We start from the raw sequence: 21,438 nt of genomic DNA on the forward strand, positions 1-21,438 counted from the left end.
TCTGAACCTAAAGTTCCCTTCTAGACTACATAGGTGGAAGGTAGAAGGCCGAGAAGAAGAAAACAGCATTTGGTGAGTACACACTATGTGCCAGGTACTGTGCTAGGTGTTTCACACCTGAAATCTTATTTACTTTTCATGCTGACCTTTGAAAGAAAGTGGTGTTAATTCCATTAAACAAGCAAGAAAACATATTCAGAAAGGTTAATAAATTCAAACTCTGTAAAACATTCTTCTCCCTCTTCTTTGCCTATTAACTAGTTAATGTCTCCTTTGAACCTCAGTTATACTTCCAGTATTCACCTCCTCTGGGAAGGCACCACTCTCACTCCCATTCCAGCCGATCTATTGATCCTATTTCTTTTAAGAAAATGTCTCAATACTGTTGAATGGATGATGAAGTAGTTTCATCTCCTTGAGGAACCATGCTTAGGGAGGTTAAGTAACTTGCCTCAGGTCACACACATAACAAGTACTTGACCCAGTGCTCTTTTCTGCTTTACTTCTAGTTTGGACCAGACCTGGGGAAGAAGAGGGAAACATCATTGGAGCATCTCTGGAAATTATGTTGCAAAGATGGGAGGAGAAGCTACAGATGCCTGGCAGATAGCCCTAGTAGGGAGGCAGTGAGTCTGTGTGGAAGGTCCTTAATGACAAGGTCCGAGGGTGGCAGGCTTAGCTGATTTGGATGGATGGATTTGAGCACCCAGTATTTTCTTTTTTTCAGGTGAAATCACATGACATAAATTAACCATTTTAAAGTGAATTATTCAGGGACTTCCCTGGTAGTCCTGTGGTTAAGACTGTTTGCTTCCACTGCTTCCACTGCAGGGGGCACAAGTTCCATCTTTGGTCCAGGAACTGAGATTCCACATGTGGCATGGCAAAAAAAAAAATAAAAATTAATAATTCAGTGGCATGCCAGTATTTTTATTTTTTAATCTTTATATTTTTAAAAAATTCTATTTATTGGTTGTGCTGGGCATTTGTTGCTGTGAGGGCTTTTCTTTAGATGTAGCGAGTGGGGCTACTCTAGTTGAGGTGTACAGTCTCATTGTGGTAACTTCTCTTGTTGCAGAGTAGGCACTCTAGGACACAGAATGGGTGGTTGTGACTTCCGAGGTCTAGAGCACAGGCTCAAGAGTTGTGGCACATGGCTTAGTTGCTCTGGGGCATGTGGGATCCTCCTGGATCAAGGATCAAACCCTTGTTTCCTGCATTGGCAGGGGGATTCTTTACCGTTGTGCCACCAGGGAAGCCCAACAGTATTTTTTAATACCAGTCATTAGTGTAAGATGGACTCTGGATATGGGGATGAAGCAAAGTGGGAGGTGCTCAGAAGAGGTGAGGTGGTAAGAAATGAAGGGATGAGCCCCAAAGACAGGCAAACAGCAGAAGCAGTGGGCTAGACTGGCCTTAGGACAGGTGAGTTCCTGGCTTCTTGCAGTTCCTAGAACCTGTCCCATCCAACTCCTTTTCTTGACCTTACCTTGGGCTTGTCTGTTTTCTCCCACATTTCTTTTGCTCCTGAAACTCCCTTAAATACTCATTGGCATTGCTCTTTTTGGGGGTTGTAATGGGTCATCATTGCTGTGTTGGCTTTTCTCCAATTGCTGTGAGCTGGGTCTGCTCCCTAGTTGCGATATGTGGGCTTCTCACTGGGTTGACTTTTCTTGTTGCAGAGCTTGGACCCTAGGGTGCCCAGGCTTCAGTAGTTGCGGTTCCCAGGCTGTAGAGCATAGGCTTGGTAGCTGTGGCTCATGGGCTTAGTTGCTCTGTGGTATGTGGGCATATGGAATCTTCCCAGATCGGGGATTGAACCCGTGTCTCCTGGATTGGCATGCAGATTCTTTACCACTGAGACACCAGGGAAGCCCCGACATTCCTCTTTTTTTCAAGGGTGAATCTTTTTCCATCAAGATGGTAATGATATGTCTTATTGATGTCTCTGTCCCCAGCACCTAAGAAGGTGCCTATAGCCTGATATGTATCATATAATATTTATCAAATGATTATAAGAATTCTGATAGGATTTGTCTTTCTCAGCTCCAACACATGACTCCTTCCCTTCTTGTCCATTTACCATCACCGTGACCATTTACCACTACCATCTCTTTCTCTGCTAAAGCAGCTACTTAAAGTATATGAAACTCTTAGGAAATTTGTTAAATATGTAGAAGGCCCCATTCTCCTTAGGAGGAAACCTTACCTCTGGAGGAAGGGGATCTACGAATCTGAATTTTAAAGAAGTGCCTCAGGTGGTTCTTATGCATGCCAGCATTTGGGAATACTTCTTTCAGAAAGGGTCCGGACCCCTTCAGAGCATTCTCACCAAATGGGTTGAAACCTATTCATTCATCTCTCCTTCCATAAGCAAATGCTTAGTACAGTGGAGGATAGGCCATTAGGAACAGAGGAACCAAAGAAAACGTACAACTACTCACTGTGTGCCCCTGGGCATATTGTTTAACCCTCTCTTAGCCTCAACTTCTTCCTCAGCAGAATGGGGACAATAATATCCCTACTTTTAAAAAATTCTCCTAGGGATATTGCAAGGAGACAGCATGATGAGGTCTGTAAACCATTCCTCACACGTGGGTTGTTTGGGTCTAAAAATAAAGCACTAAAAGGGATAGTGCCTGAAAGTTTGTATCTCCCTGGAAGAGTAACTATAAACCAGGCACAGTAATTATCTACTATTATGCAACAAGATACCCTCAACCTTAGCATCTTAGAATAACAAAATTTGTTATCTACCACTTCAGTATTCTTGGGCTTCCGTTGTGACTCAGCTGGTAAAGAATCCACCTGCAATGCGGGAGACCTGGATTCAATCCCTGGGTTGGGAGGATCCTCTGGGGAGAAGGAAATGGCTACCTACTCTCTAGTATTCTTGCCTGAAGAATTCCATGGACAGAGAGCCTGGCAAGCTACAGTCCATGGGTTTGCAAAGAGTTGGACATGACTGAGCAACTGACACTTCTATTGGAAGTAATATATCATCACTTCTTCCTTATATTATTGGTCACACAGACCAATTCTAGTACAGTTATGGGAGAGAACTACATAAAAGTATGAATAGGGATTTCACAGTCTGGGTCAGTGGCTAAGACTCGGTGCTCCCAGTGCAGAAGGCCTGGGTTCAGTCCCCAGTCAGGGGTCTAGATCCCTCATGCAGCAATTAAAAAAAAAAAAAATCCAGAAAAATCCAGCATGCCACAAGAAAGATCCAGTGCAGCCAAATAAATTTTTTTTAAAAAGTGTGAATGACAGGAGACAAGATTATTGGGGCCATCCTGGGGGTTTTCAATGAGACCAGGTCTGGTGCTCAGTGTTATAGGTCTGGTACTCAGTGTTATAGGTCTGGAGGTTCAATTTAGGAAGTGAATCAGAATTCATCGGGTTCAGGAGACTGACTCACACAAATTAAATACATATGAAGCATCGTGGTATCACTCTGTCTCTTTTCTAGAACTCATTAGTTATAGTTTTTCTTTTGAACACAAAAAAAATGTGTTCTCACTTGAAAACCCATGCACTGACTTTTCTTCTTATCATAGAATGCTCTTTGAATGGCTAGGTCTTTCTTGTGATTCATATCTTACTTCAAATATGTTCTCTTCCTTACCTGATCGCACCATGTTAAAAAAAAAAATGCCCCCTCTTATCTTTCACACTCTCCATCCCATTTATTTACTTCTCTCTCTCTTTTTGGCTGCATGCTCGACCTACAGGATCTTAGTTCACAATCAGGGATCGAACCTGTGCCCCTGCATTGGGAGCATGGAGTCTAAATCACTGGACCACCAGTGAAGTCCCATCCCATTTATTTTCTGACAGCACTTCTGGCACTCTGAAATTATTTTGACTCTTTATTTACTTGGAGATTGTCTTCCTGCTATAATGTGAGCTTTGTTAGGGAGGCTGTTTTTTGTGTGTGTTGTCTGTTTTGTCATTCCTGTATCTCCAGTGCCTAAAGCAGTGCCTGGCACATAGTAGGCATTCAATAAAACCAGAATGCTGACTTGTTAATTCACATTGAGAAATAGATGTTTTGTGAACTGGGCATTTTGTCTCACTTGATCAACACACTTTATCCCCATAGAAAATGATACAGGAAGTCAATTGTTACAATCAGATGAGTCTTTGTTGAACATGGAGTCAGGCAAAGATGGAATTGGGCACCCAGTGTTTGGTGGCCAGTGTCTCTGAGGTCTTCCTTCCTGGCCCTTAGGCCAGGAGACTAGTAGCCTGCCAAGGAGACTAGTAGCCACAACACCCCTGTCTAGGTAGCACTGGAAAGACACATTCTTATCTCTTTTAGTATATTCCATGCGTACACCCTATGTAGGTAAATATTGTTTTATCAGATGCTAAATAAAGCAAAAAGGGCACAACTTTCTGCTTTTTTTTTTTTTTTAATTTATTTTTTTTTAACTTTCTGCTTTTTTAAAAAAAACATTAATCTTCTCAAAGCCTAATCATCATAATATTGACCATAATTAGTGCCCAAATCACCAGCATTTACAGAGCATCTATTAGAGGATGTTTCTTCCAAAGAGGAAGAATTGTGCACCCTGTACTGGTTGTTACTGATCTCTTATTGGTAAATTATTTCCAAGTTTATTGGAAATAAACTTTATTGTTGCCAGAACAGATTCACTTCACCCAAAAGAGTAATAAGAAACTAACTGAAAGGAAGTTGTATGAGTCTTCCCAGGCTTCCATAACAGGACACTACAGACTACGTGGCTTAAAGAACAAATTTATTTTCTCACAGCTCTAGAAGTTGGAAGTTCAAGAGCAGTTAGCTGGCAAGGCTGGTTTCCAGTGAGACCTCTTTCCCTGACTTTCAGGTGTCTCTTTCTCTTCTGACACTGGACCTAGTGGATTAGACCCCCACTTTATGACATCATTTACCCTTAATTACCTTCTTAAAGGCTCTGTCTCCAAATATATTGGGTGTGAAGCCCTTCAACATAAATTTTACCCATGGTGATGGGGGGAACAATGCATATAATTCAGTCCATAATGAGAGATCCTCTCCTCTCATGACTTTTTTTGTGGGAATGTGTGTTATTTTTTAGTTTTAAAATATTTTGACTGAAAAAAAAATTTTTTTTGGCTGAACCATGTGGCATGTGGGATCTTAGTTTCCCAGCCAACCAGGGATAGAACCGATGTCTCCAGCAGTGGAAGCGTGGAGTCCCAACCACTGGACTGCCAGGGAACTACCTGGGAATATGTATTAATACAACCTTCCTAAAGGGCAATTTGATATTGTCCACTGACATTTCAAATGTATATACATATATATGGGGCTTCCTGGTGGCTCAGACAGTAAAGAATCTGCCTGCAATGCAGACCTGGATTCCATCCCTGAGTCAGGAAGATGCCCTGTAGAAGGGAATGGCTACCCACTCCAGTTTTCTTGCCTGAAGAATTCCATGGACAGAGGAGCCTGGCAGACTATAGTCTATGGGATCACAAAGAGTCAGACACCACTGAGCGACTAACACACATATACAGCCTTTAACTTAGCAAACTTCTTTCAAGGAAACTATTTCATAGAAAGAGTGTACAAAAATGCAAAAAATAAAAAAGGTGGGGCAAGAATTCCCCAGCAGTCCAGTGGTTAGGACTTGCAGCTTTTACTGCTAGGCTGGGTTCCATCCCTGGTCATGGAACTAAGATACCTTGGCAAAAAAGAAGGAAAGATATATGTATAAAATATTCACTGTAACTTAATTTGTAATAGTGAAAAACTAGGAATCACAAATAAAATTTAAATAATGATAATTATATTAAATTATATATTCATTTGCAGGCAGATTCTTTACCAGCTGAGCCACAAGGGAAGCCCATATATTCATTTAAATAATGATATATTCATTTAATGGAACTGGTATTCAGATCTCAGTAAATATTGGTTAATGAATTGATTAAAAATTGGAAAAAATATAGAACTGATTTTTGAAAATAATTTATTTCTCCGTTTCCCATGTTTAGAAGTCCTTATGATCCCTCAGTTCGTTCTGGAACAAACTTTTCTCATCTCCAGCCAGCCCCAGTGGGTTCACCTTTACAAACTCTGGGACTAGGACAGAAAGCAATGCTTGAATGCGTCTTCACTACGCCCTATACATTTTTATATACACAGAAAGTGTGGCTGAATATATCCCAAAGGTGACAAAGACTAAATCTGGGGATTGGAATTTGTAGGCCAAGTATCTTACTTAAACAGTTTTGTATTTTGTACTCTTTGAAATGAATTTTAAACTTTTGTAATACAGATCTTAAAAAAGAAAAATAGGAAAACAATATGAAGGAGATTCTAAATGCCAAATGAGTAAATAATAGAGATAGTTATGGAGTGTAGAAATTCAGGGAGGGCTCGAGTTTGGCTGGGATGACCAAAAAGGCTTTCCAGGATAAAACAGAGCATCAGAGATGTTTTAAGGCTCAAGTTTTCCACAGAGAAAAACAAAAGCAGGGGAATGCTTGTTGTCTTTGGAGGATAACAAGATGATGTGCAATAGCAGGCACTAAATTTGGCGATGAGGCGCCAGCGTAGGTCTCTGAGTAGCTCAGAGCCGACGCCGATAATGTGCTGTTTTAAATTAAACTTGTGCCTGGCGTGCTGCAGTCCATGGGGTTGCAAAGAGTCGGACAAGACTGGGCAAATGAACAAGATTAAACTTAAATTACCCTGCCGCAGTGTTGCAGGTGAGATTCAGCTCTTGGAGTGCGGGTGCCCACGAGGGGGTGCTATTTCAAAACACAGGCCCACTTGGACTAAGGCAAAAGGAACAAGCAGCAGGTAAAACGTCAGACAAACAGGGCGCTCCGACAGTTGGGCAGATTAAGAAAATAAAAAGATGAGCAAAAAGTAAATATCTCCTTCGCGCTCCGCAACTAGGTCCTCAAGCGCAACACAAAATTGTGCATTACAGAATGGCTGTACCACGTGCCCCTCAGGCTCTGCTGAATGCGACTACTACTCCCAGGCTTCCTCGCGAGGCCAGTGCCGTCTTCCCGCGTGCAAGTCGATATTACCGCTCAGTCTTCTGGGATCCGTAGTCTTGCAGGGTCTCTCGGGAGTTGTAGTTCCCTTCCCACAATCGGCTGGGCGAGGCGGCGCCGGCGATTAGAGCTGCGCTGGGTGTTCAGGGGCCAAGATGGCGGCGCGCCGGGGACGGAGAGACGGAATCGCGCCGCCAGCGAGTGGGGGCTCCGGCCCCGACCCTGGCGGTGGAGTGCGCAGCAGCGGTTGGGGGAGTCGGAGCCAAGCACCATATGGCACCTTGGGCGCTGTGAGTGGCGGGGAGCAGGTGAGAGACTAGCGGGCGGCCCGCGGCTGGCTGCAAAGCGGCGTGTGCCGGGCGGTGACACGTGGACGCCACAGGAAAGGGAAGAAGCGTTCGGGAGTCGATGCCGGGTAGCTGCGCGAGACGGGTTGGACCGAGTGGGTCTGGGTCGTTTGCTGGGGGATATGCGGGCAGAAGCAGGGTCCTTATGCCATTGCTCCGGAACGCTGGAGGGGCAGAGCCGGGTGTCGGAAACCTGGCGCATGTGTGTGGGGGTGATCAGGCTTTCAGACTTAGAGTAATAGAGTAAGACCTTCCTCTAAGGATGCTGAGTGTGTTTATGTGTGTGGGGGGTGCCTCTAGCCCCTCGCCGCAGTGCCTTTTCGGCGCCACGTGGGGTGGGGGGAGCGATTTTCCCGGGAGAACTTGTCTGCTTCCCCTCCCCCTCTAGGCGGCCCCGGCACCCACGTGGGTTGGGCCGGGGGCGGGGGGGCCACGGGTCCACGTGGGGGCGGGGAAGGGATGTCCACGTGGCTCCCGCTCCAGGCTACCCGGCACCTCGTTTCGGCGCTGGAGCCGCACTGCCGGGAACTGGGTGTGTCTCAGCCGGTCCCGCCATCTCCGATCGGCGCTGGGGGCCCCTGACTGGGAAGGAAGGTTGGGGCTGCTGGAATCAACTTTGCTCAGAACCTTGAAGGAGTTTTTTCCTTCTGCTTTGGCCCGCTTCGCCTCTCTACGATGGATGGTGAAGGACTTTCCAGATGTGCGTGTAGTCCTGCTGATGGCGGAGTGTGTTGGGGAGGGTAGAGGGCTGAGGTTGAAGGGCTGTGGAGTGAGCTAGTGGCGGCTTCTGTCCGACCGGCTTGGGGTGACTTATGAGTCACAGGCGCTGGCGTTTTGCTTGCTTGTAGCCCTGCCTCCTAATTCAAGGAGTTTGGGAGGTATCAACATTTACATGGGGCAGGCTTAGGTGAAGAAAGGGAATTCTCTCTTCCTCGCTTTTCCTCCAGCATCTCTGGAGAAGGCAGCTAAGGCCTGTTCCTGTGAATTGATACATAAATTGAGATGGTTTGTGTTTAAGCTTTTCTGGAATTTTTGCTGGGGATGACAAAAGTTGGAGGCGATTTGAGAACTATTCAACACTAGTTGAACGTTTATTGAGTGGGGGGGAAATTCTGTCATAATCTTTTTTTCTTGGTCTTCAGTTCTTCTTACTTTTAAGTGTTATCGTCCCACTCCTCAACAGGGCTTCTTAAAAGTTCCCACCCAGAGTGGAGGTGGGCAAGACCTAGTTTGGGCTGTTATCTCTCTTAAGCAATTAAGCTGAGTCCTTGAAAGCCTTTTTTTTTTTTTTGGTTTCTAGGTGGGAGTTGGAAGATGGCTTCTGGGGCTCTAACTTGGGAGCTGCCCACCCTGTTTTCTCTTATTTTCTCAGAGGGCACATGCTGTGGGCCTGGTGCTGCCCATCCCACTCCTTTCGGGGAGAGGCAGGAAGGATCCATGATCCAACTGTAATCCAAGTTAGGTGGTCGTTTGGAATTGGAGAAGGTCTCATGGAGAGATTGTTTACCACAAATACACACAGAGATAAGTACGTGGAAGCTAGTCCAGTTAGCTAGGTATTGAGATTCCATTATGTTCAGATATAGGGGATGTTATGGTAAATCACACATGGCCCCTATCCTCCAGGATCTTATGTTTTTATCACGTTAGACAGTAAATGATGCTGAGTGAGACAAAAGGAAAGTGCAGCATATTATGTAATCAGCAGTAGTAATTTACCTTGCAGGGTCTGGGAGGAGACATTTTAAAGTGAGACTGTGGGGGAGGGGGAAGGAGGAGCTTTCCTCAGAGGGAATACTGGGTGAAGGCCTTGAGGTGGGAGAGAACATGGCTTATTGGAGAAACCTCTATGGCTGGTGTGGCCAGAGAGAGTGGTGAGAGAAGACACACTGGAGGAGTCTGGTGGGGGATACCAGGACCACTGTAATCCGTTTAAGGACTTAAACCTAATGTTGAGAGCAGGAAAATAACCTTGGAGGGGACTAGGGAGAGTCTCAAGAGGTGATCAAATGTGTATTTTCAAGTTTGTAGCTGATTTTGAACCCTGCAGGGGCAGGCTGGCTGTGGGAAAACCAGTTGGGGGGCGATTATTAAAGTTAGAGATGCTAGTGGTTAACACTTAGCCTGGGCTTAACCCCTCCATGATCCTTGGTACTCTGGGAGCTGTGCTGTTTGGGGGTTGGGATGGATGAGGTCAGATGAAGACGGGGTTCTCTGACTGGGTTTCCAGTACCTGTCAGATGGAAGTGGTGATGAGTGGTTCATAAAGCTGGGGCATTGTCTTGGGATTCCAGCCTAATGGCTGGATCAGGTAGGTGGCAAGGCAAGTTGAGGTGCAGCCTTTTTGCTCACCTAGGAGTGTTTGCTGAGGCAGTTGCTATTCAGGTGCTATTTGTAATTATAGGATTGTGAAGGCCTGGGAGGAGTGAGTGCCTAAAACCTGCCACCTTTCTCTTCATCTTTAGGAGGCCTGGCCTCCTAAAGTCTCCCTAGGTATCCTCTCCTCTCATTGGGCATTGTAACTCTTTGGCTTGGTTGGGAAGGTAAGGAGGGTGCAATCACACCTGTTGCTTTTTTTCTTTTGGAAGAGGTACAGAGTTTCCCTTTGCTGCCAGAGGAGAGGGGAGACTGGCTTGTCCATGTTTGTTCCTCTTCTCCAACCTTTGCATCATCTGTAGTTTCTTATAGGGGAGATTCCTCTACCTCTGGCCTCCCCAGCCCTTCCAGGCACTTCTAGCCCTGCCCACACCCACACTCTTTGACAGGCCTGGGCGGGCGGCTCCCTGCCTGACAAGGCTGAAGATGTTGCTCCTTCTCAGGGAAGAGATGGGGTGGGGCTTGCCCATCCACAGAATCAAGCTTTCTCTTTTTTTGCTCTGACTGGGCAGGGAAGAGACTTTTCCCTTGCAACTACCTTTGAGAGGTTGGGTGGCACACTATAGTGCCTTCAGCACGGAAGCTGGAAATAAATGTGACTGTCACTCATGGTGGTTGAGATTGGGATTTGAGCTAAGCAGAGAACAGAGGCATAAGGGGGATTTGAGGGTTGTCTCTGGAATTGCCGGCTTGCTGACCTCCTGTCCTTTGGTGTGTTCCTCAGAATGTCTGTCTTCATCACTGCTGGCAGATGACTCTTCTGAACAATCTTGGTCTTTTTGATGTTTTTACTCCCCAGTTTATCAGTTTCGTGGGCTCCGAGTATTTCTAGACAGAGTCTAAACTTTTTTTTTGCCCAGCAAGTCCAGAGGCATGGCTATAGTGGGGCTCCTGCTGAGTCCAAGGCCACTGGTGGAGGGCTGGGCACCTGGGTACAGAGTGTGTCAATAGCTGCCCAGGGGCTTTTCTGACCTTATCCTCCTTTGCCCCAGGCGCTGCTGCACGAGGAGGGCGATGACTCTGGCTTTGTCAGTCTGTCTCGGCTGGGCCCCTGTTTGAGGGACAAGGACCTGGAGATGGAGGAGCTGATACTGCAGGATGGGGCGCTGCTGGGGACCATGCACAGCTATATGGATGCCTCCCTCATCTCCCTCATTGAAGATTTTGGTAGCCTTGGAGAGGTGAGCTGGGACTGGGCTTAGAAGTCTTTAAGCAGGAATTTTGGCTATGACTTCCAGAACCTTGGTTCCCGAATAGTCAACCTGAGTCCTTAAAGTGTGTTTTTATTTCTAATTCAGACTTGGGCTGTGTCCCATGTAAAAGTATGGCCTGGCAGACTTGACATAGTCCACAGCCTTTCTCCCTGCCTGGGCCCCTGACTTACATGTCCACAGGGTTCTAATCTTTGTCTTGAGTCCAGTTCCAGCTTAGCCAAGGGCTGTCTACTGAGCATCCCACATCTTAGCTGAGGGTGGAGAGAGTATGAAACACAAACTCAAGACTCAATTTTGAGAGGTCTTTGTTGATACTAGAGAGGTGGTGGATGGTAGTAAATGAGATTGGAACCCATGCCCCCTGGTACTCATGTCTCTTTCTGGCACATTGAGCTGAACTGAGCCCAGGAGAGGGATTCTCCTGGCATCTAGTCTCTCAGTGGCCTGGTTAGGATAGTGGTGGTACCTTCCTATTGTCTTTCCTGAACAGAGCAGATTATCTCTGGAGGACCAGAATGAAGTGTCACTGCTCACAGCTCTGACGGAGATCTTGGACAATGCAGATTCTGAGAACCTATCTCCGTTTGACAGCATTCCTGACTCAGAGCTGCTCGTGTCACCTCGGGAGGGCTCCTCTGTAAGTGTGGGACACGGGGAAGAGGTGTGTGGTTGGTGCAAAGGTTAGAACCACATCCGTGGGCCTACTCATAAAGTTCTGAAACACAAACTCATCTCAGGTCTTTTTCTCCCTTTTAGCTGCACAGGTTGCTCAGCCTCTCTCGGACACCCCCAGAACGTGACCTCATCACCCCAACTGACCCACTGGGACCCAGTACAGGCAGTAGTAGAGTAAGTGGGGTAAGCCTGCCCTAGGGAGCCTCATAGACTCCCAAGGGGGAGGAATATGTGGGGACAGGCCTGGAAAAATATATTCCTGGAGAAAACGCCTGTGTCTTGTTTTCTATCCTGTAGGTTGAGATGGCGCTCACGGATCCCCCTTGGGACTTCTCTCCACCTTCCTTCTTGGAGACCTCCTCTCCTAAGCTTCCTAGTTGGAGACCCCCAAGGTCAAGACCCCGCTGGGGCCAGTCCCCTCCTCCCCAGCAGCGTAGTGATGGGGAGGAAGAGGAGGAGCTGGCTGGCTTCAGCAGTGAGATGCTTGCTGGGGAGCTCAACAACTCTGTGAGCAGCATCCCAGACTTCCCCATGCACCTAGCCTGTCCTGAGGAGGAAGACAAAACAGCGGCGGCAGCAGAGATGGCAGTGCAGGCAGCTGGAGACGAGAGCATCTCCTCTTTGAGTGAGCTGGTGCGGGCCATGCACCCGTACTGCCTGCCCAACCTCACCCACCTGACGGCTCTCGAGGATGAGCTTCAGGAGCAGCCAGATGACTTGACACTGCCTGAGGATTGTGTGGTGCTGGAGATTGTGGGTCAGGCGGCCACAGCTGGCAATGACCTGGAGATCCCAGTTGTGGTGCGACAGATCCCTGCTGGCCCCCAGCCTGTGCTCCTGGATGACACGCTAGAGGTCAGTCCGGCCTTGCAGCTGCTCATGCCACCACTAGAGGTGGAGACAGAGGCTGCTGTTCCCAAGGAAACCCTCTGCCCTGAGGATGAGGGCTTGTCACTGGACTCAAAGGAAAAGTTGGAGTCAGCCTCCATGTTGGAGCCCAGGGAGGTCATGGAGCCAGTGGCGCCCCAGGGGCCTCAGAACCCACCAGCCAATGCAATGCTAAGTTCCCAGAGGGCTCGAAAGGGCAGGAGGAAGAAGAGCAAGGAGCAGCCAACTGCCTGTGCAGAGGGCTACACCAGGAGGCTGAGGTCGGCCTCTCGTGGGCAGTCTACAGCTGTTCCAGAGGTGACCTCTCAGGGAGGCAACCTGCCTCAGGAGGACCTGCAAAGAGAGGTGGGGCCCCCCCATGGTAGAGGGAAGCCCCGGGCCTGGGCTCGGGCCTGGGCAGCTGCCTTGGAGAAGCCTAGCTCTGTGAACGTGGAGAGCAGTACTGAACAAGCTAGTCCTGCTGAAGAAGGTCCTGGAGACCTCTGCCCCAGCCTGGTTGACCCTATCCAAGCCAACCCTATTTCAGCGCATCTCTCCCTGGTTGACTCTGCTCAAGCTGACCCCATGCCACTTGACTCTGCTGAAGCTGATTCCACTGCAGTTGACCCTGGTCCCACTGCGACTGACACTGAACCTGCTGACCCTGTGCTAACTAACCTTGCTTCAGCGAACGCAGAGCTGGTTGACCCTCTCCCAGCTGACCCAGTCCTGGCTGACTCAGCAGCAGCTGACCCTGCAGCAGTTGTTCCCATCTCAGACGACTTGCCTCCAGTTGACCCTGTCCTGGTCAAGTCAGTACAAGTTGACTCTGTTCCCAATGACCTGTCTCCAGCTGACCCGGTACTAGTTAAGTCTAGGCCAACTGATCCCAGACGTGGTGCAGTATCATCAGTCCAGAGGAATCCAGCTGCCCAGCTCCTGCTGGAATCAGAGTCCTCAGAGCCCTCAAAGGCCAACAGTCCTGAAGTTAGGGAGGTTGTAGGTCCTCTGAAGGGGGAAGCTGGTACCAGTACCACAACCCAGGAAGCCAGGCCTCGGCCTCTTAGTCTATCTGAGTATCGGCGACGAAGGCAGCAGCGCCAGCCAGAGGCCGAAGAGAGGACCCCCCAGCCTCCAGCTGGGAAGTGGCCCAGCCTCCCAGAAACTCCCACAGGGCTGGCAGACATCCCTTGTCTTGTCATCCCTCCAGCCCCAGCCAAGAAGACAGCTCCGCAGAGAAGCCCTGAGACTCCTCCTGAGGCTTGCTTTGGGTCTGTGGGCCCCAGCCCTGCCTCTCCTAGTCCTGAGCCACCTGTGAGCAAACCTATGGCCTCACCTCCTACTGAGCAGGTGCCATCATCCCAAGAGAAACTGCTGCCGGCAAGACCGCCACCTCCTGCTTTGCAGCCCATGCCCCCCACAATGCCCACTGCTCTGCCTTTTCCCACGGGTGGGCTGGGTATGACTGCTGTGCTGCCCCTTCCCACAAATGGGCAAGCTGTCCCCAGTCTGCCCCCACCACCCCTGCAGCCTCCTAGTGTTCCGATGTCTATGGGGCCAGTGCCACCTGATCCCTATACTCACTATGCCCCTGTGCCACCCTGGCCTTGTTATCCTCCCGTGTCCCCTTCTGGCTATCCTTGCCTGCCCCCCCCACCAGCGGTGCCCCTAGTGTCTGGTACTCCAGGTGCCTATGCTGTGCCCCCTACTTGCAGTGTGCCTTGGGTACCTTCTCCTGCCCCAGTCCCACCTTATAATTCCAACTGTACCTACGGTCCCTTGGGATGGGGCCCAGGGCTGCAACACCCTCCATTTTGGCCTGCTGTTCCTCCACCTCCTTTGCCTCTAACCTCAGTTGGAAGAGCTGTCCCTCCACCCAAGGTGGAGCCTGGTAGCACCCCAGCTGGCCCTCCTGAAAGTGTGCCAGCTGTGCCGATGGCTTCTCCCCTCAGTCTTGGGGCGGCTGGCCACGGAGCGCCACAGACAGAGCCCACCAAGGCGGAGGTCAAGTCAGTGACCGCATCTCCCCATCTGAAACACAAGGCGTCCTCCCCAGTGCACAGCCCTCGGGTCAAGGCTCCACCGTGTGTGTCTGCTGAGAACGTGGCTGTTGAGGAGCCTGCATCAGAGAGGCTAAAGCCTGAGCCGCAGGAGACTAGGCCCAAGGAGAAGCCACCCTCTCCTGTTGCCAAGGCTGTTCCCACACCGACACCAAGGCAGAGCGCTACCACCAAACTGCCTGCTGTCCACCCAGCCCGTCTAAGGAAACTGTCGTTTCTACCTACCCCACGAACCCAGGGTCCTGAGGATGTGGTGCAGGCTTTCATCAGTGAGATTGGTGAGTGCCACACAGTTCAGTTGGTGTTAAGAATGGCGTAGGAATTCTGTGAGGAGTGTCCTCCATAAAACAGGATAAGCCACCTTGATGGGGCTGGCCTTTGTTAGAATTCTTGAGAGAGAGAAGTCTGGTTGGTTTGATTCTCTTTCTCAGGGAGTGTTACTCTCCTGGTTTACTTATCACAGTGGGCAGGGGGCGCATAAGGAGAGAAGCGAGGTGGTTTGGAACTTCTGGGACTTGTGTGCTCAGTGAATAGGGGCAGGTTTCCAATCCTGTGTTGTGTGCTTCTGCAGGAATTGAGGCGTCGGACCTGTCCAGTCTGCTGGAGCAATTTGAGAAATCAGAAGGTGAGGAAACTCTTTCTGTTGATGTTTCTTTTGGGCCCAGCCCTGTAGTTGCTTAAACTGGGAGGATGGAGAAGGGGAGTCTCTGCCACTAGAGTGGCCCCCTAATTGGAATGGGAAGACAATCCCATTGATGCAGCCCAAGCCAGGGAGAGGGTACAGCATGACAAGACCTATAGAGTGGATGGATGGGGAGATCCAAGTGATTAGGGACATTTTTCTAGAGGGAAGTAGTTCTTCAGCTGAGCCTTGAAAGACAGGAATTCAGAGAGCCTGCGTGTGGTGAATAAAGGCAGAGGTGCAGGCAAGGTCACATATGGTGTATTTGAAAGGCAATGGCTAGTTCAGCTTCTCAGAGGATCTAAGGTGTGGATCTAGGTGCTGCGGAGGATGCTATGTCATGTTCTCAAGGAGCTTATGATCTAACTGGGAAGAGGAATCTGCAAAAATGACTCCTGAATTGACAATAGGTGTCTGTAGTAGAAGGCAAAGTACAAGCGTAGATCAAGAGTAGCTTATAAAACAAAACAAACAAACAAAAAGAGTAGCTTATAAGACTGGCAAGTTGATCAGGTGGATTATATAGAACCTGGAATGCTAGGCTTAGGAGTTGGGACTTGGTCTTAGATTCTGTGGAGTGTGTGCTTGTTTTCAAGCAGAAGAGATATAATTAAAAATAGTTCTTGGGTACCCACTGGAAGACAATGGATTTCTTTGGGGAGACCCCAGTGGAGTATGTGGGCAAAATGGATTTTCCTCCTTTGCGTCTTAAAGCCAGCGTTTCTGTGCTGCCTCAGTATGGAACGTCTGGTTGGGCTTTTAACTAGTATGGTTTCTTTGCAGCCAAAAAGGAGTGCCCTCCCCCGGCTCCTGCTGACAACCTGGCTGTAGGAAACTCAGGGTAAGTATGGGGACATGAGTGAGTTACCCTACAGCTGTTGGTCAGCAGCCGGCCGGCGCTCCAGGACTGTCAACTGGATGCCTCTGTTACAGGGATATTTAGTCAACTCTTAAAGTCTTTCCCTGTTCCCCACCCTTGGCTCAGCCCATCACTGCTGGGCTTTGTCTTGGGTGATACATAGAAGGATATATACGAACCATCCTCTGGCTGATTCCAGTCTGGGGTTTCAAATGGTGATGCCTTTTATGTTCTGGCGAGTTGTGTTTTGGGGGGTTTCTTTCCTTTACTTAACAGGCTTTAAGGTTGCTCAACACTGCTGATGGTTTAAAAAAAAAAAATGGGGGAGGATGTTCATGGCTAGGGCTCCCTTACTCCTTGGAGGACACAGGCATCCTGGACCTCCTTGTTCCCCATTCATCCAGTACCAAGAGGCCTTTTTTTTTTTTTCTTCATATTCATGATACCCCATCCTCTTCTGCCAAGCATATTTTCCTCCACATTGATTTTGGGTTGGTTTGAGCCGGGCATAAGAGGCTCCCGGCTTGGAGGAGGTGGGGGGTATCAAGGTCATAGTCAGCCTGCCTCCAGAAATTGGACAGAGCTGAGACCCAACTTACATAAAGTCCAGTCACTAAGACCCTTTCCGTGCTGGAGGAGAATGATTGGGACAGTTTGTGCCCCCCATTCCTCTCTGCACGTACCCCTTTCCTGTTGCTTCATGAGGAAAGCAGATGTTGAGGAGGCAATGAACCAGGCTTTCCCTTTTCCCCCGCCAGCAGCGTTGACACTCCCCAGGAGAAGAGGCCCCTAGACCGGTTACAAGCCCCAGAACTGGCCAACGTGGCAGGTGGGTTCAGGGTGGGGAACTCTGCCTTTGATTAGTTTATGCAGCAAATGTTTGTAGAGGCCGCTCTGCACCAAGTGTGTGTAGGTGTTGGGGATACGGAAATCTGATCGTCATCCTTGATGTTCTCACAGTCCAGGGGGCAGATGTATAAACAGATGAGCATGTTGAATATCAGAGGTTGTGTGTCAAAGAAACCCGTTTGGTTTATAGTGGGGTCTGAAGAGGGACTGTCAGAACAGGATTATATAGAAAGTAACCCTCAAATCGGAGGCTTGAGAAAATCACTGATACCAGGGGCATTTGAGGTTGTTGGAACAGCTTACGTGAACTGAAGAAACAGCCAGCCTGGTATCGGTGTGTTTTTGAGAAATGGTGAGTGGTTCGTTTTGGCTGGAGTGTAGTGCTGATCAGGGTGGTGGGCAGAGCTCACAAGAGAGAAAGCTGGAGTGTTAAGGAGGAGGCCAGGTTATGGGAACTTGGCCATGTTAAGCTGGTTGGACTTTATATTGTATGTTGGAGAAGCAATTGAAAAAACCTTACCGGTTTGGTTTTAGAGTGCTTCCTCCAGTGGGAATGTAGAAGACAGGTGGACGGGTGTGATGCCCAAGGTAGGAGATTATTAGATGATTACATGAGTTCAGGGAAGATGCAGCCCGGAAGTCAGTCAGTGCCGGGAGCAGGGGGTTAGTCTTAAGAATGAAGAGGTAGAAAAGACAGGACCTGGCCACCAGCTGGGTTTGGGCAATGAGAGGTTCAGGAGGACTCTAGCCAGTTGGGTTTCTGTTGCTGGTCTCCAAAGTGGGGAGCTCATGGGAAGGAGCATTTGTAACAGTGGGACAAGTTGGGCTGCTGATCAGTGTTAGTACACTTTGTGAAATGAAGTGGGGGTCTCTGGAGCCTGTGTACACAGTGTGCAGAAGTGTAGAATCGGATCTCATCCTGCTATCTCCATCCTCCCTCCCCTCACAGGGCTCACCCCTCCAGCTACCCCTCCCCATCAGTTATGGAAGCCCCTGGCTGCTGTCTCTCTGCTGGCCAAAGCCAAATCTCCTAAGTCCACCGCCCAGGAGGGAACCCTGAAGCCTGAAGGAGTTACAGAGGCCAAACATCCAGCTGCAGCCCGCCTCCACGAAGGGGTCCATGGCCCTAGTCCAGTCCATGTGGGCTCTGGGGACCATGACTATTGTGTTCGGAGCAGGACCCCCCCAAAAAAGACACCTGCTCTAGTCATTCCAGAGGTGGGCTCCCGATGGAACGTCAAACGCCATCAGGATATCACCATCAAGCCTGTCTTGTCCCTGGGCCCAGCCACCTCTGTGCCTCCAGGCACATCTGCCTCCCAGAAGCCACTTGATCACAGGACTAGCAAAGAGCAGGCAGATCCTCAAACTCCTTGCCTTGCCCCGTCTGCCTTGCTGTCCCCTGAGGCCTCACCCTGCCGGAATGACACGAACACTAGGACTCTCCCTGACCCCTCAGCCAAGCAGCAGTCACTGCGCTATTATCGAAAAGCCTGCAGGTCAGCCAGCCCCTCAAGCCGGGGCTGGCAAGGCCGCCGTGGCCGCAGCAGCCGTTCTGTCAGCTCTGGGTCCACCCGGACCAGCGAAGCATCTTCCTCCTCATCCTCATCGTCGTCTTCCTCATCCCGATCCCGGTCCCGGTCCCGGTCCCGGTCCCTCTCCCCCCCACACAAGAGGTGGCGAAGGTGAGCTCTGATGGCCTGTTAGGTTCTCTCTCCGCTTTGGAAGTTCTCTCCTTTGGCTTATTCTGAAAGCTTTTGCACATTGAGTTTGATGAACTTTTAGGCACTAAGGCTTTTTTCTATCTGTCTTTGGCTTTTGTCTTCTTCCCTTTTCCTGGATTTGAAGGAGGCAAGCTGTGAAAAGATAGCTTCTGTCCCCTGTTGGAGATTGGGATATCTCTGAGATCTCCTGCTTCCTAGAGACCTGCCTTGGGAGAGACCGTTAGGGTTTGGTTTTGACCAGGTTGATTGCTTTGCACTGTATCAGTCCTTATTTCTTGTATTTTTCCGGTAGATGTGGGATGGTGGGCTAGTGGGTTGTTAATAGCAAGCAATCCTTCCTTTAATCATCTGTTGAGGAAAGAGTCTGGTGTCCTTTGGGTGTCACTGTGGCCTCATCTACTTTTTAGGAGTACCTTTTTCTCTATAATAGACCCAAATTTTTCCACTTCATCAGTGAAGAATTCTTAGTTTTTGATGGTGAAGCTTATCTTTAGGTACGTCGTCTACTACAGGTCTAGCACAGTCACCTCCCCTTAATGCCATAATCATAGTACTCCTGTGAGACATGAGGGGAGCAGGATTCCAGAGACACGGGCCTGCCTGCCCTCCCACCTCTCCCTTACACCCCCCCATCCCCTGGCTAGTTGTAATACCTGGGGCCCAGCCCTTTATCTCCGAGTCTCTATTATTTTTATTCTTTCTGACTTGTTCGATATTCTTCTATTTTTAATTGCATAATTGACAATAAATAAGATCAGTGCCCAGATACTCTAGAACATGTAAAGTTCACAAGGTTCTCAGTTTACTCTTCTTCTGCACCTCCTCTGCTTTTCTCTGCCTTTGGTCCTGAGCTTCCTGACAGGGAGGCAGGGCTGGGGCCAAGGTGAGGTAAGTGGATGATACCTGCACTCCTCCTATCATTTCTATATGATCTTTTGTTCTCTAGGTCCAGTTGCAGTTCCTCTGGACGTTCCCGAAGATGCTCTTCCTCTTCCTCCTCATCATCTTCCTCATCTTCCTCATCCTCATCATCTAGTTCCCGAAGCCGGTCCCGCTCTCCATCTCCTCGCCGGAGAAGTGACAGGAGGCGGCGGTGAGCATGTTTTCAGGGATTTGGTGCATCTGGGGTGGAAGAGTTCTGAGACTTGAGCAGTCTAATGTCTGGGGGGCTGACAGCACCTTTTTCTCTTGGCAGGTACAGTTCTTATCGTTCACACGACCATTACCAAAGGCAGAGAGTTCTGCAGAAGGAGCGTGCAATAGTGAGTAGAGGAACAGGTCCTAGGAGGAGAGGGCTTATCCTTGAGCCATGACATGAGCTCACAGAGCCATCTGCAGCTATGGCCTTGGCTCATGGTGTGTCAATTTTCCTTGACCCAACATAGGAAGAAAGAAGAGTGGTCTTCATTGGGAAGATACCTGGCCGCATGACTCGGTCAGAGCTGAAACAGAGGTTCTCTGTTTTTGGGGAGATTGAGGAGTGCACCATCCACTTCCGTGTCCAAGGGTGAGGTTGGGCCCTAAGGTCAGGATGTCCTTCCTGTCCCATTAACCGTCTCAATGCTTTGTCTTTCCTGATTGCTCTGGTGTGCTGGGCAGTGTAGGACACCTTCATCTCTACAGTCAGAGGGATGGCCATTTGGGGAATGAGAAGAACCTCTCCAGTCCCTGTACCCTGGGGAGCTGTCTCTTCTCCATGGCATGTGCCCAAATAGCCATCTCAGCCTCTGTCTCACCCTCCCCTCCAGTGACAACTATGGCTTCGTCACTTATCGCTATGCCGAGGAGGCATTTGCAGCCATCGAGAGTGGCCACAAGCTGAGGCAGGCGGATGAACAACCCTTTGATCTCTGCTTCGGGGGCCGCAGGCAGTTCTGCAAGAGAAGCTATTCTGATCTTGGTGAGTGGAGGGAGGCCCTGAGCTTTTGGTATACTCCATCTCCTCCCTGAAAGAGTCCCCAGCCTTTTGAGAGAGGGGTTAATAAGGCAGACTTGTCTTCTCTGACACACCCTTAAAGGGTGGGGTGAGAGGAGAAATGGGGGCTCTCCTGTCTTTTGACTTAAAATTCAAGAGATTTTAGCTCCATCCATTATAGATATGAGAGGTAGCTGGCCATTTGAGGACCCTGTGGTTGGGAGGTGTACTCAAAGAGACCTTGATGTTTGTCTCTCTGCCTTTGTAGACTCCAACCGGGAAGACTTTGACCCTGCTCCTGTAAAGAGCAAATTTGATTCTCTTGACTTTGACACATTGTTGAAACAGGCCCAGAAGAACCTCAGGAGGTAACCCTGGGCCCTTCTCCCCCATCCCCTTTTCTTTGGAGGTGCCCAACCTCCTCCATTCCCCTCCCCCAGTCTAGGGGAGAGAGCTGCTAGCGAGGAGATGACTGTTTTATAAAGAAATGGAAAAAAGTGAAATAAAAATTAATACATCAGATTTTAAGTGGCATTTGTTTTTTATAATAGGCTTTGAAACACATTAACTTGCATTCCTATGTAAGATGGATGGGGTTGAGGGGTTCCCCGTGTTTGGAAAATATAAATCACTATGCAGACTAATAAACATGAACTAGAGAGAACTGCCAAGTGCTGTTGTGCTTTTTTCTATGGTGCCAGAGAAGTCAGTTTTCCTCTCTGAACCCAACAGGGACATTCCTACTTTCATTTGATTCCTAGGACCCTTCTTCGGTTAGGTGCAGAATCCTATTGGACTTGAAACTGCTCTTCAAGAGTCTTGTCAGCGAAATCAGTCATCTAGGGCA

At 49.0% G+C, this 21,438-nt stretch overlaps 1 protein-coding gene and 1 non-coding gene across 8 annotated transcripts; one reads left to right on the forward strand and one right to left on the reverse strand.

Annotated features, from left to right (window-relative positions):
• On the forward strand, positions 1–21,221 carry PPRC1 (PPARG related coactivator 1). 7 transcript variants are annotated; one of them, XM_065923200.1, is made up of 15 exons: positions 1–94; positions 510–626; positions 10,739–10,927; positions 11,451–11,597; positions 11,717–11,818; positions 11,933–14,840; positions 15,134–15,187; positions 16,028–16,085; positions 16,862–16,932; positions 17,902–18,637; positions 19,623–19,769; positions 19,872–19,938; positions 20,062–20,183; positions 20,425–20,576; positions 20,860–21,221. In XM_065923200.1, exons 1-15 carry the CDS (start codon positions 86–88, stop codon positions 20,961–20,963), a joined length of 4,983 nt encoding a protein of 1,660 aa, XP_065779272.1. In that variant the 5' UTR covers positions 1–85; the 3' UTR covers positions 20,964–21,221. The 7 variants fall into 7 exon arrangements, with proteins under 7 accessions (XP_065779272.1, XP_065779275.1, XP_065779268.1 ...); XM_065923196.1 differs by lacking the exons at positions 1–94; positions 510–626 and adding an exon at positions 6,849–7,331 and having other exon boundaries at positions 20,860–21,220; XM_065923197.1 differs by lacking the exons at positions 1–94; positions 510–626 and adding an exon at positions 6,850–7,331 and having other exon boundaries at positions 16,865–16,932; positions 20,860–21,220.
• LOC136162207 (small nucleolar RNA SNORD22) lies at positions 6,017–6,137 on the reverse strand. The gene has a single exon (XR_010662027.1). It is a non-coding gene; the product is annotated as a small nucleolar RNA SNORD22 (small nucleolar RNA).
• Positions 21,222–21,438: the final 217 nt, after the last annotated feature.

This window comes from Muntiacus reevesi, chromosome 2 (genome assembly GCF_963930625.1).
Source record: "Muntiacus reevesi chromosome 2, mMunRee1.1, whole genome shotgun sequence".
NCBI classification, from domain to species: domain Eukaryota; kingdom Metazoa; phylum Chordata; class Mammalia; order Artiodactyla; family Cervidae; genus Muntiacus; species Muntiacus reevesi.